The 14,176-nt window shown below is 50.9% G+C and overlaps 1 protein-coding gene across 1 annotated transcript in view; it reads left to right on the top strand.

The window, feature by feature from the left end:
• Slc2a1 (solute carrier family 2 member 1) overlaps positions 1-10,636 on the top strand; it is a 28,797-nt gene extending 18,161 nt beyond the window's left edge. Inside the window, exons 3-10 of the mRNA XM_038333692.1 lie at positions 5,228-5,388; positions 5,537-5,777; positions 6,282-6,444; positions 6,537-6,724; positions 6,995-7,099; positions 7,515-7,616; positions 9,076-9,279; positions 9,569-10,636. Of these exons, the coding sequence (XP_038189620.1) occupies positions 5,228-5,388; positions 5,537-5,777; positions 6,282-6,444; positions 6,537-6,724; positions 6,995-7,099; positions 7,515-7,616; positions 9,076-9,279; positions 9,569-9,769 (1,365 nt within the window). The 3' untranslated portion in view covers positions 9,770-10,636. The remainder of the gene's footprint in view (positions 1-5,227; positions 5,389-5,536; positions 5,778-6,281; positions 6,445-6,536; positions 6,725-6,994; positions 7,100-7,514; positions 7,617-9,075; positions 9,280-9,568) is intronic.
• Positions 10,637-14,176: the final 3,540 nt, after the last annotated feature.

Here is a 14,176-nt window from a genome sequence, read left to right as displayed (position 1 = left end):
TTTCTTCAGGTTCATCTTGCCCTGTTTGGTTCATGTAGTAGTCACCTGTGCCTAGCAATGTAATCTGGGAACCCTGCCTCACCTGCTCCTCTGTAGTTTATGTATTTTTTGAGTCTTTGGGTTCTCATTTTTTGTTGGATTCACTTGTTTTTGCTTTTCTAGGGCTTGAACCTTAGGGCCCAGTGTATGCTAAGAAAGCATTCTACAATGTAGTCACCCCCTAGTGTCCTCCTGCTTCTATCTGAAAGGTGGCTTTTCTCCTGGGAGCAACAGTGAGTGACATCAGTAGCGGTTTATTCTGTGTATAGGCTACGTGTTCTGCCTCACGTCCCTTTACAAGACACCACCCCACCACCACAGAGAGGAAGTGAGCACTTCCTCTGTAGAGAGCAGGCATGCTCACCCACAGTTGCCAGGGCCTGGGAGAGTGTGACCTTGAGATTCTCAAGATACCCTTGGGCATGTGCGGCTCCCTCTCCTGACCCCAGGAGAGCTGCCTGGTGAGGATTAGCCTTTTCTTGCAAACTGTCCGAGCCCAAGGACTTCAGCTACACAGAGCCAATGTGCTTCCATACGAGCCTGGGTACCTTCTGCACGAATCAAGAGCATCACTAGGACCTCAGCTCTCGTGACAGCCGGTTCCATGACTGTTCTTTCAACTGACCAGGGCCCTCCCTATCTCAACATGAACCCATGAAGAAATAGTTTCATATTTCATTTTTATTTGTTTTTAATTGTATGTCTGTGTGCCACATGCTCATGGGGGTTAGAAAAGAGCAGATCTCTTAGAACTGGCATTACAGATGGTTGTAAGCTGCCATTTGGGTGCTGGGAACAGAACCTGGGTCTTCTCTCCAACCCCCTGGCTTTACATTTTAAAGGGATTATATGGAAAGCAAGTGAGAGCCATATGTGACTTTGGGTCCTTCTGAATAGGCCCACTTAACCTAAGCTGTCGCCTGTGCCTGTTCTAGGAGAATTTGCTCCAAATGTTCCCAGCGCAGGGGAGCAGTGGAAAGCTGTGCTTAGTTGTTACCCCTGTGAAGGTGAGGCTTTGGGGGTGAAAGACAGGAAGAGAACCCAGGCTAGAGCTGGGGCAGCTGTTGCACAACATTCAACAGACCTGGGATGCTGGGGTGGGGCAGTGGCAGCATCAGGGATAACTCCTGGGCTTGTGATTGGCACAAGGGGCAGGAACCTTCAGGACAAGCAGCTGCTGCTCCTCACCTCGGTGATATGCCGGTGTGAAGGAGGCTGCTCCATGGGATCCTGTGAGGGGTGAAGTGAGCAGGCACTCTCTCCCTAGGGGACACCTTCCATCCCCCAGGAGGATGCTGAGGGCAGTAGCTGGGTGGAAACGGTGACCCTAGAATTTCCCCCACCTGTATTAAATTAGGATTCTCTGGGGCCACTCTTTCCTGAGCCAATGTCAGCTTGGAGCCCCATGTGGACCCCTGCAAAAGGAGAGTCTCTAACAGCAGAGGGCTGAAAGGCTCGTGACATAATATTCCTGATTCTGAGTGGAAGCCCACCACTTAGGCTCTGCTGTCCCTGGGGGTGGGGCCAGTGGTGCTGAAGTTAGGAAGCCAGCTGCCCACACTCCTTTGTGCTCAGCAGGGGGACTTAGCAGCACAGAGAGCTGGGAGAGCGTGAGCTTGAGCTTTGGCTCGTGCTTGACAATCTAGGCCAGGCAGGGACTTTACTTGATGTGGAAGAGCTCAGGAGCACCTCATCACTCAGAGCTGCCTCTCCCTGCCCTGTGAGGAGAGCTAAAGACCTGAGCTGTGGGAAGAGACGAGAAGCTCAGTGCCCATCCTTAAGGTTGTCTAGGCAGCTTAACTGACTTCGTCTCAGCACAAATCCACTGTCTGCACACAGTTCAGATAAGCTTCATTAGCTGACTTCAAAAATTGTGTTTTACTCAGTTGTAATGTTGAATGCATTTAATCCCAGCACTCAGGAGGCAGAAGCAGGCAGATCTCTGAGTTCAAGGAGAGCCTGGCATCTACATAGAGAATTCCGGGACGACCAGGGCTACGTAGAAAGACCTTGCCTCAAAAACTTGTGCTTGTTTCTTTTAAATGTTTGTGAGTGTTTTGCCTGCAAGGACTTCAATAACTTTAAATTCTTCTTGTGGGTCTGCTTGGTCACCCTGAGTGACAAAGGGACAGAGACCCAGTTCCCAGTTGGGTCCTGAAGAAGCGCTTGCCGTTTATCTATATGGCTCCCTTATTCAGAACGGCCTGTTCTCTGCAGAGCCTGATAAACAGGGCCTTGCCATTCCTGCCGTTCTCTGGGATGTGGCATCCCTTGAAGAACACAAGTACTTTGTTTTGTTGGCTGCAGTCAGCCTGGTCTCTGCCCTTGCCCCTAAGGTCAAGGGTTTCTAGGAAGAGAGCCTAAAGTCCCTTTGACTCAAGGTACCACGACCACTGGCTCTGGCCCCTAACACCTCCAGGAGGACCAACTCCTGGGAGTCTAGAAATCTCTGGGCTATATCTCAAAGGCAGGAGTAACAACAGCAGGGAGGGAAGGTGGGATGGAGGCTGGATTCATGGGGCGTGACTCTTGATGTTAAATTGTGGCAAGGAAGTGTACTCAGACTTAGTCAATGGCTTTCACTGAACTGGAGTCAGGACAGTGTGTGCTGGGTACCAGAAGCTGGTGTCCTGAATTTCCCCTGGCACTGTAATGGAGGCAGTCATGTTCCATAAAGATCTTTTTTTTTATCACAAGTTGATGCCTAGTGTTTTTTTTAAAAAAAAATATTTATTTATTATGTAGACAATATTCTGTCTGTGTGTATGCCTTCAGGCCAGAAGAGGGCACCAGACCCCATTACAGATGGTTGTGAGCCACCATGTGGTTGCTGGGAATTGAACTCAGGACCTTTGGAAGAGCAGGCAATGCTCTTAACCTCTGAGCCATCTCTCCAGCCCCCATACCATAAAGATCTTTCTATGACAGTCTACAGATGTTCAGCGTGGCCATTCTGTAAACAGCTGCAGGGTCGCTCAGCGGGAGGGCACTTGACCTGAGTTTATCCCCACACCACAAAACAAAGTCATGTAGAAAATATTTCTGAGGGCTAGAAACACTGGCATCCTAGCGTTGCTCTTCCATCTGTAAACATACCCACTGTGCTCCAGGTCGTAAAAGCTGAGCACAGAGCTGTGGCCATCTATAGCTCAGTGAGCGAGCCCTTGCCTCATATGCCCAGTCTTCCCTATAGCAGAAATAAAGTGTTTAGCACACACAGTCATATACAAAATGACGACAGGGACTGGAGAGATGCCTCGGGTACAGAGTACGATTGCTCTTGCAGAGAACCCAGGTTTAGTTCCCAGCACCCATACCCAGGTGACTGACAATATCCTATAATGCCAGTTCCAGGGAATCTGACACCCTTTTCTAGCGCGCATAAGCACCTGTATTCGTGTATACATACCCACATATAGATACGCACATATAATTTAAAATAAAAATTTTTTAAAAATTATAAAATGGCAACAGAGGTAGCTATTATTTATCTAGTATTTTTTAATTATAGCTTTACAGTGAGTTCCTTCTACACATAGAACAGCCTGGTCGCGCAGCAGCATCCTGGCGGATCTCATGTTTGCAATCTCTTAATTGTACCAAGAGCCCCTGAATGACCCACACCACTTAGGTTTATTCTAAATGCACTCTGATGTTCGCATAATGGAATCAACTAATAACACATTTCTTAGGCTGTGCCCCCACTAAGTGATACGTGGCTGCAGTGCTGAAGTCGGTGTCGGGGAAGAGGAGCTCGGAGCTCAGAGCTGCTGGAACTTGCCCACAGTCAACCTCTGGAGCACAGGGATAGGCCTGGGATCAGAACTTGATTGTGTTTCCATTCAGAACTAGGTTCTGACCCCTGCACTGTCTGGCTTCTCTTTATACAGCAGACAAGTATGTGCTTAGACGGCCTTTTTCCCATCAGTCTGTCCTAACCCCTGGAGCCTGGCTCTGTCAGGTTCTGGACTTGATATACAATGACAGCAGAGCCAGCCCGGGCCCAGTGGGCACCCTAGGGGCTGCTCCACACCCTTTTCCTTTGGCAGCTTCAGCTACCCATCCCTTCCTTTCTGCCATACTTCAGTATTAGAGTCAGAAGGACTCGAGAAGCGGTGGCTATGGAGAGGGTGTGTGCTGCCGTGTGCACCTAGGGAGGGAGTGGCTTGTGTCAGTGTGGGATTGTGTAAGAGGTGCAAGTGATAAGGATGGAGGAGGGGTTGTGACTGGTCAAAACCGAGAGCCTCGCGAGTACAATATGATCCAGGCACGGTCACTCACATCTATGATCCTAACATTCAAGAGGCTGAGGCAAGAGGATTACTGTGAGCTCCTGAGACCCAGGAGAGAGAAAGAAAGTAAGGTGAAATCAAAGTATAGTATGTGTCATGTCAGGGCAAGTACACAGAAAGTTGTTTCTCCGTATATACTTGGGCCTGCCCATGGCTACATGTGTGCTGGGTGGGTCTGGCTAAGTCTGTGGCACCGGGTGTTGTCAGTATGGCCTGACAGTGTGGTGTGTGTGAGAGATCCAGCGCCACCCGCCTATGGCCACATCCTTGGCACCAGGTTAGGCCCTCCCTGGTGTTGGGGCAGGGCTAATGAGCAGGCTCATACCAGGACAGATGTCTCCAGTTCCTGGAACCACTTCCTTGCCCAGGGCCTTTCCCCGAATCTCTCAGCTGAGCACTTAGAAAAGGAAGGAGGCATGGTTCCTTCAAGGTGGCATTTCCAGCCAGCCACAGGGGAGCTGGCCGAGGAGACAGAAGGTGACAGTGTGCCTTAGAGTGTGTCCTTTAGTCCTCCAGGCTCAAAATGCAGAGTCAGTGTGCGCTTCCCACAGGCCCTCAGAATGGCAGAACCTGTCTGTCCAGCTGTGCTTCCTCCCCAACAGGGGGTTGGGAGAGGGCCCAGGGCCCACAGCTGTGCCCTAGTGGCCTGCAGTGTACAGGGAGCCACTTGAGTCCTGTGCCCACACTGGCTCAGTCTTTCTTGCCATCTTCCCCAGCAAGTCTTAAGCACCTTGGGATGGGAGAGCCCAGTCCTCTTCTCACCCAGGGAAACTGGTCCTACATAAAGGAAAGAAGCAGGTGAAGTATCTTTGCAGAAGAGCCAACTCAGGGCGTCTTGGAATGAAGTGGCCACTCTTGTCTGGAGGGGCCACCTACCCAGGATCTTCTCCCTGCAGGTTATTGAGGAGTTCTACAACCAGACATGGGTCCACCGCTATGGAGAATCCATCCTGCCCACCACACTCACTACGCTCTGGTCCCTCTCGGTGGCCATCTTCTCCGTCGGTGGCATGATTGGCTCCTTCTCTGTGGGCCTCTTTGTTAATCGCTTTGGCAGGTAAGCAGGAAAGGCCCCAGCCCTGCCTTGGGGAGTCCATGGAGTTCTGGAGGGGGGGGTATGGCAGAGGCAGAGATACCCTGACTGGCCTCATCCCTGGGGAGCCTGGGGGTCCTGGGAGCTGGCTGACCTGTGACCTGCTCCGCAGGCGGAACTCCATGCTGATGATGAACCTGTTGGCCTTTGTGTCTGCCGTGCTCATGGGCTTCTCCAAACTGGGCAAGTCTTTTGAGATGCTGATCCTGGGCCGCTTTATCATTGGAGTGTACTGTGGCCTGACCACTGGCTTTGTGCCCATGTATGTGGGCGAGGTGTCACCTACCGCTCTCCGCGGAGCTCTCGGCACGCTGCACCAGCTGGGCATTGTCGTTGGCATCCTCATTGCCCAGGTAAGCCAGTTCTAGGTCTACCCACCCTGTACTGCCTCTGCCCACAGCTCTGGCCCTCGGGTCACAGTCCCGCAGAGGAGAACTTCTCTCCCCAACCCTAGGACACCCTCACAGTAGGCAAGTTCCAGAGCACACATAACCCCTAACCACACCAGCCTAAGAGCAAGAGCCCTTGGCCTCACCTCCCTTCATCGCAGGGGCCCCAGTTCAACGTGCTGGGCTCTTGGGCCTCCAGGCCTGTAAGCCTTGCACACCGTACCTTCTCTCCTTGAGGCTCCCCGTTCTTTAATCCTCCTGTAGCTGAGTAACAGTCCCCACAAGCTGTGCTAGACACATTTATATGTGGCCTTGTCCCTTGTCCTTGTAATTTGAGCTGGTTTTACAGATGAGCAACAGGCTCGGCAAGGTCTTCCTGTCTCCTAGCAGCTGGTGGGCTAGGAAGGCCACTGGTTGAGTGGGATGGGCAGGGCAGGGGCACTCACGGTCCCTGGTTTCTTTGTCCAGATTTTCGGCCTGGACTCCATTATGGGCAATGCAAACTTGTGGCCTCTGCTGCTCAGTATCATCTTCGTCCCAGCCCTGCTACAGTGTATCCTGTTGCCCTTCTGCCCTGAGAGCCCCCGCTTCCTGCTCATCAATCGAAACGAGGAGAACCGGGCCAAGAGTGGTACGGGCTGGGCCCTGCCCTCCTCCCTGCCCCCCTGAGCTCAGGCCTTTTTCCCACTCTGAGCCACCCCACCTTCCCTCCGGTCCCACCAGTGCTGAAGAAGCTTCGAGGGACAGCTGATGTGACCCGAGACCTGCAGGAGATGAAAGAAGAGGGTCGGCAGATGATGAGGGAGAAGAAGGTCACCATCCTGGAGCTGTTCCGCTCAGCCGCCTACCGCCAGCCTCTCCTCATTGCTGTGGTGCTGCAGCTGTCCCAGCAGCTGTCGGGTATCAATGCTGTGAGTACCCCACCAACCCCTTCCTGTAGCCCCGGCCAAGTCCAGGCTCAAGTGTGCACCAGAGAGAATCCTAAACACAACCATAAGCAAATTCTGCCAAAGTAGTAAACCTATGGAACCAAAACCGTGGCAATATCCTCCTGCCTGAGAAGTGTTCATCCCCCCCAGCACCCATTTAATCACCTTGGATCCCACACCCACTAGTGACTAGCACAGAGGCAGGAGAAGGCCGTGGCGCGGCAGATCACCAACTGTCTCCCTTTCTGGCAGGTGTTCTATTACTCGACAAGCATCTTCGAGAAGGCAGGCGTGCAGCAGCCTGTGTATGCCACCATCGGCTCGGGTATCGTCAACACAGCCTTCACTGTGGTATCGGTGAGTCTTTGCTTGCTTTTGGTCAGCAGCCAGGGTTCAGCTCAGGACCTCGTGACAGAATGACAGCCTATACTGGGAGCTAGGCTTGTGTCAATAAACTTGTAAAGTTCCTTGCTCACACTGTACAGCTGACACAGGCCTCCAGGGAGGTGAGAATACCTCCCAAGGTCACAGCCAAGATGCTCTTGCTGTCTGATTCCCAGGGCCTCCTCTCACCCTGTTACTTGTTAGACTCAGAATTCTGCTCTGATCTCCTATGAGGCCTCTAAGCTTCAGCCTGATGGGGAAAGGTGTTGTTTCCCCCATGAGTGTGTGCAGGTCCTTGTTTCTGGCTATTGAGGTGAGCCTCTGCACTGGTAGGCTCCAAGAGGCACCAGACCAGGCAGAGGGAACATGACTCTTTCCTTGTCCACAGCTGTTCGTGGTAGAGCGAGCTGGACGGCGGACTCTGCACCTCATTGGCCTGGCTGGCATGGCAGGCTGTGCTGTGCTCATGACCATCGCGCTGGCCCTGCTGGTGAGTGGCCCTGCCCTGGAAGGACCAGGGCGAGGTAGGGTGGGGACCTGGATTTAGACAGACCCAGGCACCAGTAGCTGTAGATTCCACCCTGATTTATTTAGATCCCCAGATGCCCATGTTAAACCCAACCTAGGCTGCCCAATGTGGACATGCCTCTGGACCGGGGTCTGACCTTGTGCTTCTCAGGTCATCGCCTCCCCTCTTGAGCCTTCTCTTCCCCGATTGGGGATTTCCTGACCCAGCACGTCTGGCTGGAGAGCCCAAGCTCTCATCTCCATATGAAACTGCCTTGCAGAGCTTTTACCTATAGCTTCAATTCATCTCCACAACAACCCTCAGCAATATAATGTCCCCTCTGTGGCACAGAGGTACACAAACACACCTGTCTCCATTCTCCAGATCAGGAGCTGTGCAGTTAGATGTAGCTTGAGAATCCCTTTCCTGAAGTGCTCAGGCCAGATATGCCTTGGGTTTCAGATATGTGAATATCTATCTACATATGCACAACATGTTACTTTAAGTTACCCTGTCTCAGAAAAAAAAAAGACTAGAACTGAGACCTAAACATAAAATTCATTTATGTTTCGTATGTACCATCCACACATAGGCTGATGGTAAATTTGAATGGTTTGTTTTTATTTATCATGACTGACATGGTCAGGTGTGGAATTTTCCACTTTTGGTGTCATGTTACCAGCATTCAAAGAGCTTCAGATTTGGAGGCATTTTGCACTTCTGGTTTTTCAGATTGGAGATGTTCAGCCATTATACTCAAACTAAGGTCCCATGTTGGATAAGGAATGAAGCTAAGAATTGATCTTAGGTCGGCAGTTCCCTAGCCTGTCACTAATCACTGACAACCTGTACCATGCAGGCATGCATACACACACACACACACACACACTCCTTTGTCCAACCCAAGTGAGGAAAAGTTCAAGACATGGTCCAAGGGCACTAGAGGATAGGTACAAAGTAGACCCTTGAGAGTGAGACCTGCATAGGCTACCGGGTGTCTCAGTTACTTTTTCATTGCTGTAATGAGACACCATGCAAGGAACCTTAAGGCATTGTATTTGGGGGCTCATGAATTTAGAAGGCTAGAGTCCATGACCATCATGGCAGAAAACATGTTAGCAGGTAGGCGGGCATGGTACTGGAGCAGTTACTGAAAGCTTACTTATATCCTTACCCTTCAAACATGAAGCAGAGAGAATAGCTTTAGTTTTGAAACCTGAAAGCCCACTCCCAGTGACACACCTCCTCCAACGAGGCCACGCCCCATCCTTCCCAAACAGTTCCATCAACTGGAGCCCATGTTCATTCAGACCACCACACTGGGCTGTGCAACAGTCTGGGGGACGACCTTTCAGCCCAGACTGGAGATTTCTGCAGCTTCTCTTCCTTCTAAAAAGTCATCATATCCTGGTCTAACCTCTCACCCCATCCCTCTCCACAGGAACGGCTGCCCTGGATGTCCTATCTGAGCATCGTGGCCATCTTCGGCTTTGTGGCCTTCTTTGAAGTAGGCCCTGGTCCCATCCCATGGTTCATTGTGGCTGAGCTGTTTAGCCAGGGGCCCCGTCCTGCTGCTATTGCTGTGGCTGGCTTCTCTAACTGGACCTCAAATTTCATCGTGGGCATGTGCTTCCAGTATGTGGAGGTGAGAACATCTTTGTCTACCTTTCCTCAACTGCATGCTTTCTGAAGTACTCACCTGAATCAATGCTGGCAAGCGGTCGGAAGCCCACGTCACCGGGCCAAACCCTGCCCAGCCCAGGCCCTTCCCTTAGTTTTCATGCCATTTCTGGAGTCTGTCACGTGTGAGCAGGCTCACTTAGTTTTGATAGCACCCCTGGGGGGGCTCATAGCAATTCCCTTCTCCAGATCAAAGGCTCAGAGGCAGAGTCCTTTTAGCTAGGATAGGGGGTGATGGCGTGTCTGTTTTCCAGCAACTGTGTGGCCCCTATGTCTTCATCATCTTCACGGTGCTCCTGGTGCTGTTCTTCATCTTCACCTACTTCAAAGTTCCTGAGACCAAAGGCCGGACCTTCGATGAGATCGCTTCCGGCTTCCGGCAGGGGGGTGCAAGTCAAAGCGACAAGACACCTGAAGAGCTGTTCCACCCTCTGGGGGCCGACTCCCAAGTGTGAGGAGCCCCACACCCAGCCCGGCCTGCTCCCAGCAGCCCCACGGATCTCTCTGGAGCACAGGCAGCTAGATGAGACCTCTTCCAAACTGACAGATCTCAGGCGAGCCGGGCTTGGGCGCCTTTCATCAGCCAGCAATGATGTCCAGAAGAATATTCAGGATGGCTGCAGAATTTTAATGAAAGCAAGACTGTTGCTCAAATCTGTTCAGATAAGCAACAGGTTTTATAATTTTTTTTATTACTGATTTTTGTTACTTTTTTTTTTATCAGCCACTCTCCTATCTTCACACCCTTGTCTTCACCTTGAATGGCTCAGTGCCTGAGGGTGGGGACTAAGCCCTGTCCAGACACAATGCCTTCTTCGCCAAGCTAATCTGTAGGGCTGGACCTATGACCAAGGACACACTAATCGAACTATGAACTATGAGGCTTTACCCCAGGAGGTGGTAGCTGCCACCCCCTTCCACAGGCCCGGATCTCCCCATTATAGGGGTCGGGCTCCATTTTAGGATTCGCCCATTCCTAACTCTTCCTTCCCAACCACTCAATTAATCTTTCCTTGCCTGAGACCAGTTGGAAGCACTGGAGTGCAGGGAGGGGAGGGGAGGGGCTGGCCAGGTTCTAGTCTCTTGTGCACTGAGGGCCAGACATCACCACGAGAAGGGCCTCGGAGGCTGAGAACTCACTGCTGAAGACATGGACACTCCTGCCCTGCTGTGTATAGATGGAAGATATTTATATATTTTTTGGTTGTCAATATTAAATACAGACACTAAGTTATAGTCTATCTGGACAAACCCACTTGTAAATACACCACCATACTCCTGTAACTTTACCTAAGCAGATATAAATGGCTGGTTTTTAGAAATGTGGTTTCAGAATGCTCGTGGATTGGGACCAGGAAGGTCTGGATGAAAGTGAGAAGCAAAGCATGGTTGTAGCCATGCAGTGGCTTTGGACTGCTTGGCTCAGGATCCTGTCAGTTCCAAACACCTGTTCATCGGCCCTTGATTGCTTAAAAATCTGTGTGACCTCTTACCCAGAGGAAAACCAAGTTCTCTGTCCTGGCAGTCAGCATTTTCACCATGTGCCTTTCAGACTGAGAACTGCTAGCCCTGATACTCAGGCTTGAGAATCATCCCGAAGTGAAGATAGGTGTCCTCTGGCAGGCTTCAAGAACTTTCCAATGGATGCAATCTCACAGCCCACCCCAGCCACACTTTAGCAAGCCTATTTTACTTCCCTGTAGCCTGTTCCTCTCCCTCAAACAAAATAAGTTATTTATACTGCCCTAGTGAGTTGTTAGGGTGCTTTGTATCCAAGGCAGCTTTCTTATTTACAGAAACCAGAGGCCACCTGAGGGGGTGTCCAGAGCAGCACTGAACAGGCAGGTCCTTCCCAGAGACCCGCCCCCACTTGAATTCAGAGGCCCTTGAAGGGACTTTCCTCTGGCAGTGTAACCTCCCACCTGAATGGTTTTATCTGGCTTTTCAGCATCATCTAATCCACTGCTGGCTAGGCACTCAGGAAATAAAGTATCCTGTCTCTAAAGGTTAGAAAACCTAGAGGGAATTTTCCTTCCTGACTATGCAGACAGCAATAGAATCTCAGCCTGAATGACCAGGGGGTTGAGGAGAGGAAACTGGAGAAAATGTAAGGTCTTTCTCCAGCCCCTTCCCAACTGAGGAACAAAGCTGAGAAGGGCCGAGCCTGAGCTGCTGAGGTCAGGTGAGGAAGTAAGACCGGTTAGTACGCCTTTTGCCAACTGCAAGGCCCAGGAACCCACCTCTGCCAAGACAGAGTAGGGACATGTGGGGAGAGCTTCAGCAGAGGTCAAGCGTGGCGAGGTGGGTGGCCTAAGACCCGAAGACTTCCAAGTTGGGGTTGAAGGGGTAGGGGACGGACATCACCCGGTTCAGGGTCCAGGGCTGAAAAAAAAAACCCTCAGCAGACCTCCCCACCCTATAGTCTACCCTGTCGCCGGCCGCTGCGACGCGCAGGCGCACAGAAGTGGCCGAGGTGGCTCCATCCTCCCGGGTCACGCTGCAAGTACGCAGTCAGCTCACAGTGGGCAAGGGAGGCGGAGTTAGGTGACGTCTTCGCCAATCAGAGCGAGGGGGCGGGCTCCGAGCCAGGGAGGAACACACCTGTCCCACATCAGGTGAAGCCTTCGGTTTCTGAAAGGAAGCCAACGGGTACCGGGATTGCTCCCAGACGCCTTTCTATTCTCACCAGCGCCTAGACAGTTTGGCACTTTATCTGCAATCCTGCCTCAGTCTCCCTGGAAACCGAACAAGGCGGCAGCCTATATTTTCCTTATAGTGCTGTCCGTCCACTGCAGGAGTCAACGGTCCCTTCCGCCAGCGCAAAGAGGGCCAAAGCTAAACCATTCCTAGACCTGTTTCCAACAGAGATCCTGGTCAAGACTTCAGATGAGAGCACAAGAACTTAGTCTCGACTTCCCAAACCGAATAGCTCCAACGCAGTTTTAGGCAGGAGAGCCGATTCAGAAAGTACATTCATTAATAGGGATAGAATGCCTATTGTCTTTTGACAAAAGTGCATATTCATGGCCCCTCCTCCTATTCTGATTGTCTCTCCAGTCCCCAGGCAATTCAACTGCTGGCAGTAGCGGCCGCTTATCCTCTCCCCAATCAGGCAACAGTCCCCTCACTCCTTTCTCCTTTCAGTCTCTGTTCTCATGGTAGCGATGCTTCTAAAATTTACTTGTGTCTTTTTATAAACTTCCTGGGTCCCCCTTTCCCTCAGTATAATGCCCATCTTTCTTTTTATTGCATTAGTACACATAATAGGTTTCATTATGGCACTTTATGCATGCATGTAATATATTTGATCATATTCACCTCCATTACACTGTTACCTCTCTCTATCTCTCTTGCTGAGCTCTTGCCTCTACCCAACTAGACCCATCTAATTTCATTTTTTTTTAATTTTAAGAATTTTATTGAATTATTGGCAGCAGTGGTGATGGGAACGCACACATGGGTGCCTCTGTGTGTGTGTGTGTGTGCGTGTGCGTGTGTGTGTGTGTGTGTGTATGTGTGTGTGTGTGTGTGAACTCTGGCTTGAGTGACAAGCACTTACTTCTTCCTGCGGAACTATCCTGCTGGTCTTTCCTCCTCCTCCCCATCCCTTTCTCCTTCTCCCTACCCGTGACTTTTCACTAGGGTTGCTTGCAGGAGCATCCGTGAGAGAGAGCTTGTTTACAGGAGCACGGGCACCTTGCCAGTGACTACGTCGTAAAGAAAATACCAATCCATCCCTCATCAACCACTAAATGCCTCTAAGTCCTCAGAGATGGGCGGAGTCCCGCCTCCCTCCCTGAGAGGATGTTAATGGCCCAGTCTTGTGCAGGTCCTCAATCACAGCTGCTGTGAGTTCCAGAGCGACAGTCAGTATCCTGTCCAGAAATCAGACTCCCAGAACTCTCCACATCTTTCTGTTCCCTTGTCCTTTCTACCCTCTCTTCCTCAGTGACGCTGAGCTTTGAATGGAGCAATATGGATGTCCCACTTAGGGCTGGACAACTTTAAGCAGTGTTGACTTTAAGACTTTAAGAATCTGCAGTGACTTCTGCCTGCTGCATGACGCTTCCCTGACAGAAACTAGCAGCGGCACTAATCTATGGGATAAGTTAATTATCAGAAGGCAAATTGATGGCCATGCCATGTCTATTTAACAAAACAACTGCAGCTTCCCACGAGAGCCTGTGACATGTCCAGTCATGGGCTTTGAGAGGGGCTACAGAACCAGACATGAGTTCTCTTCCTGTAGAACAGGCCTGTTTCAATCAGAAAGTAGTTGATTATCCCCATATCAGAGTTGATTCCGTCGTATCAGTGGGCACATCTTAATTTCCAACTTTCTTAGTGTGAAAATTCAAGGTTCTTCTTGATGGCCTTTTCACCAATGGCCCTCATCCCCCCCCCCCCCCGGGTCGATATCCTCCAGAGACCAAGCCTTTGGCTACCACATCCCCTTTCCCCTCTGTGTCTTTGGGGTACACTTCACACAGATTCCCTCCCCACTACTCCTGATTCCCATTCTCCAGGCAGCCATTCTCCGGAGGAAACATCCAGGCCTGGCCTAGCCACTCATTGGCACAGTGCTGCCTACTAGTGATTGGTGGGTTAACATTTAAGCCAGGGCTGATTTTAAAACTTCTGCTTCTCTTCTTTAGAGAATAAATGGCTTTGGAGAGGACAGGTCCATTTGGTCACCTTGTTCCATCCACTCAAAGTGATTTCACTAAAGCAACATCTGTCATATTATCATACGGCTTAATACCCCACGCTGTTGCATGATACAGTCCAAAATTTTTAAGCAAATTCTAATTCTTAGAGCCCACACAGTGTGCTCGAGGCCCTATGGTCCAGCCAGGCTGACT

Source organism: Arvicola amphibius, chromosome 6 (assembly GCF_903992535.2).
Source record: "Arvicola amphibius chromosome 6, mArvAmp1.2, whole genome shotgun sequence".
Lineage (NCBI taxonomy): Eukaryota > Metazoa > Chordata > Mammalia > Rodentia > Cricetidae > Arvicola > Arvicola amphibius.
Note: the sequence above shows the minus strand (reverse complement) of the source record. Positions and strands in the feature narration are given on the sequence as shown.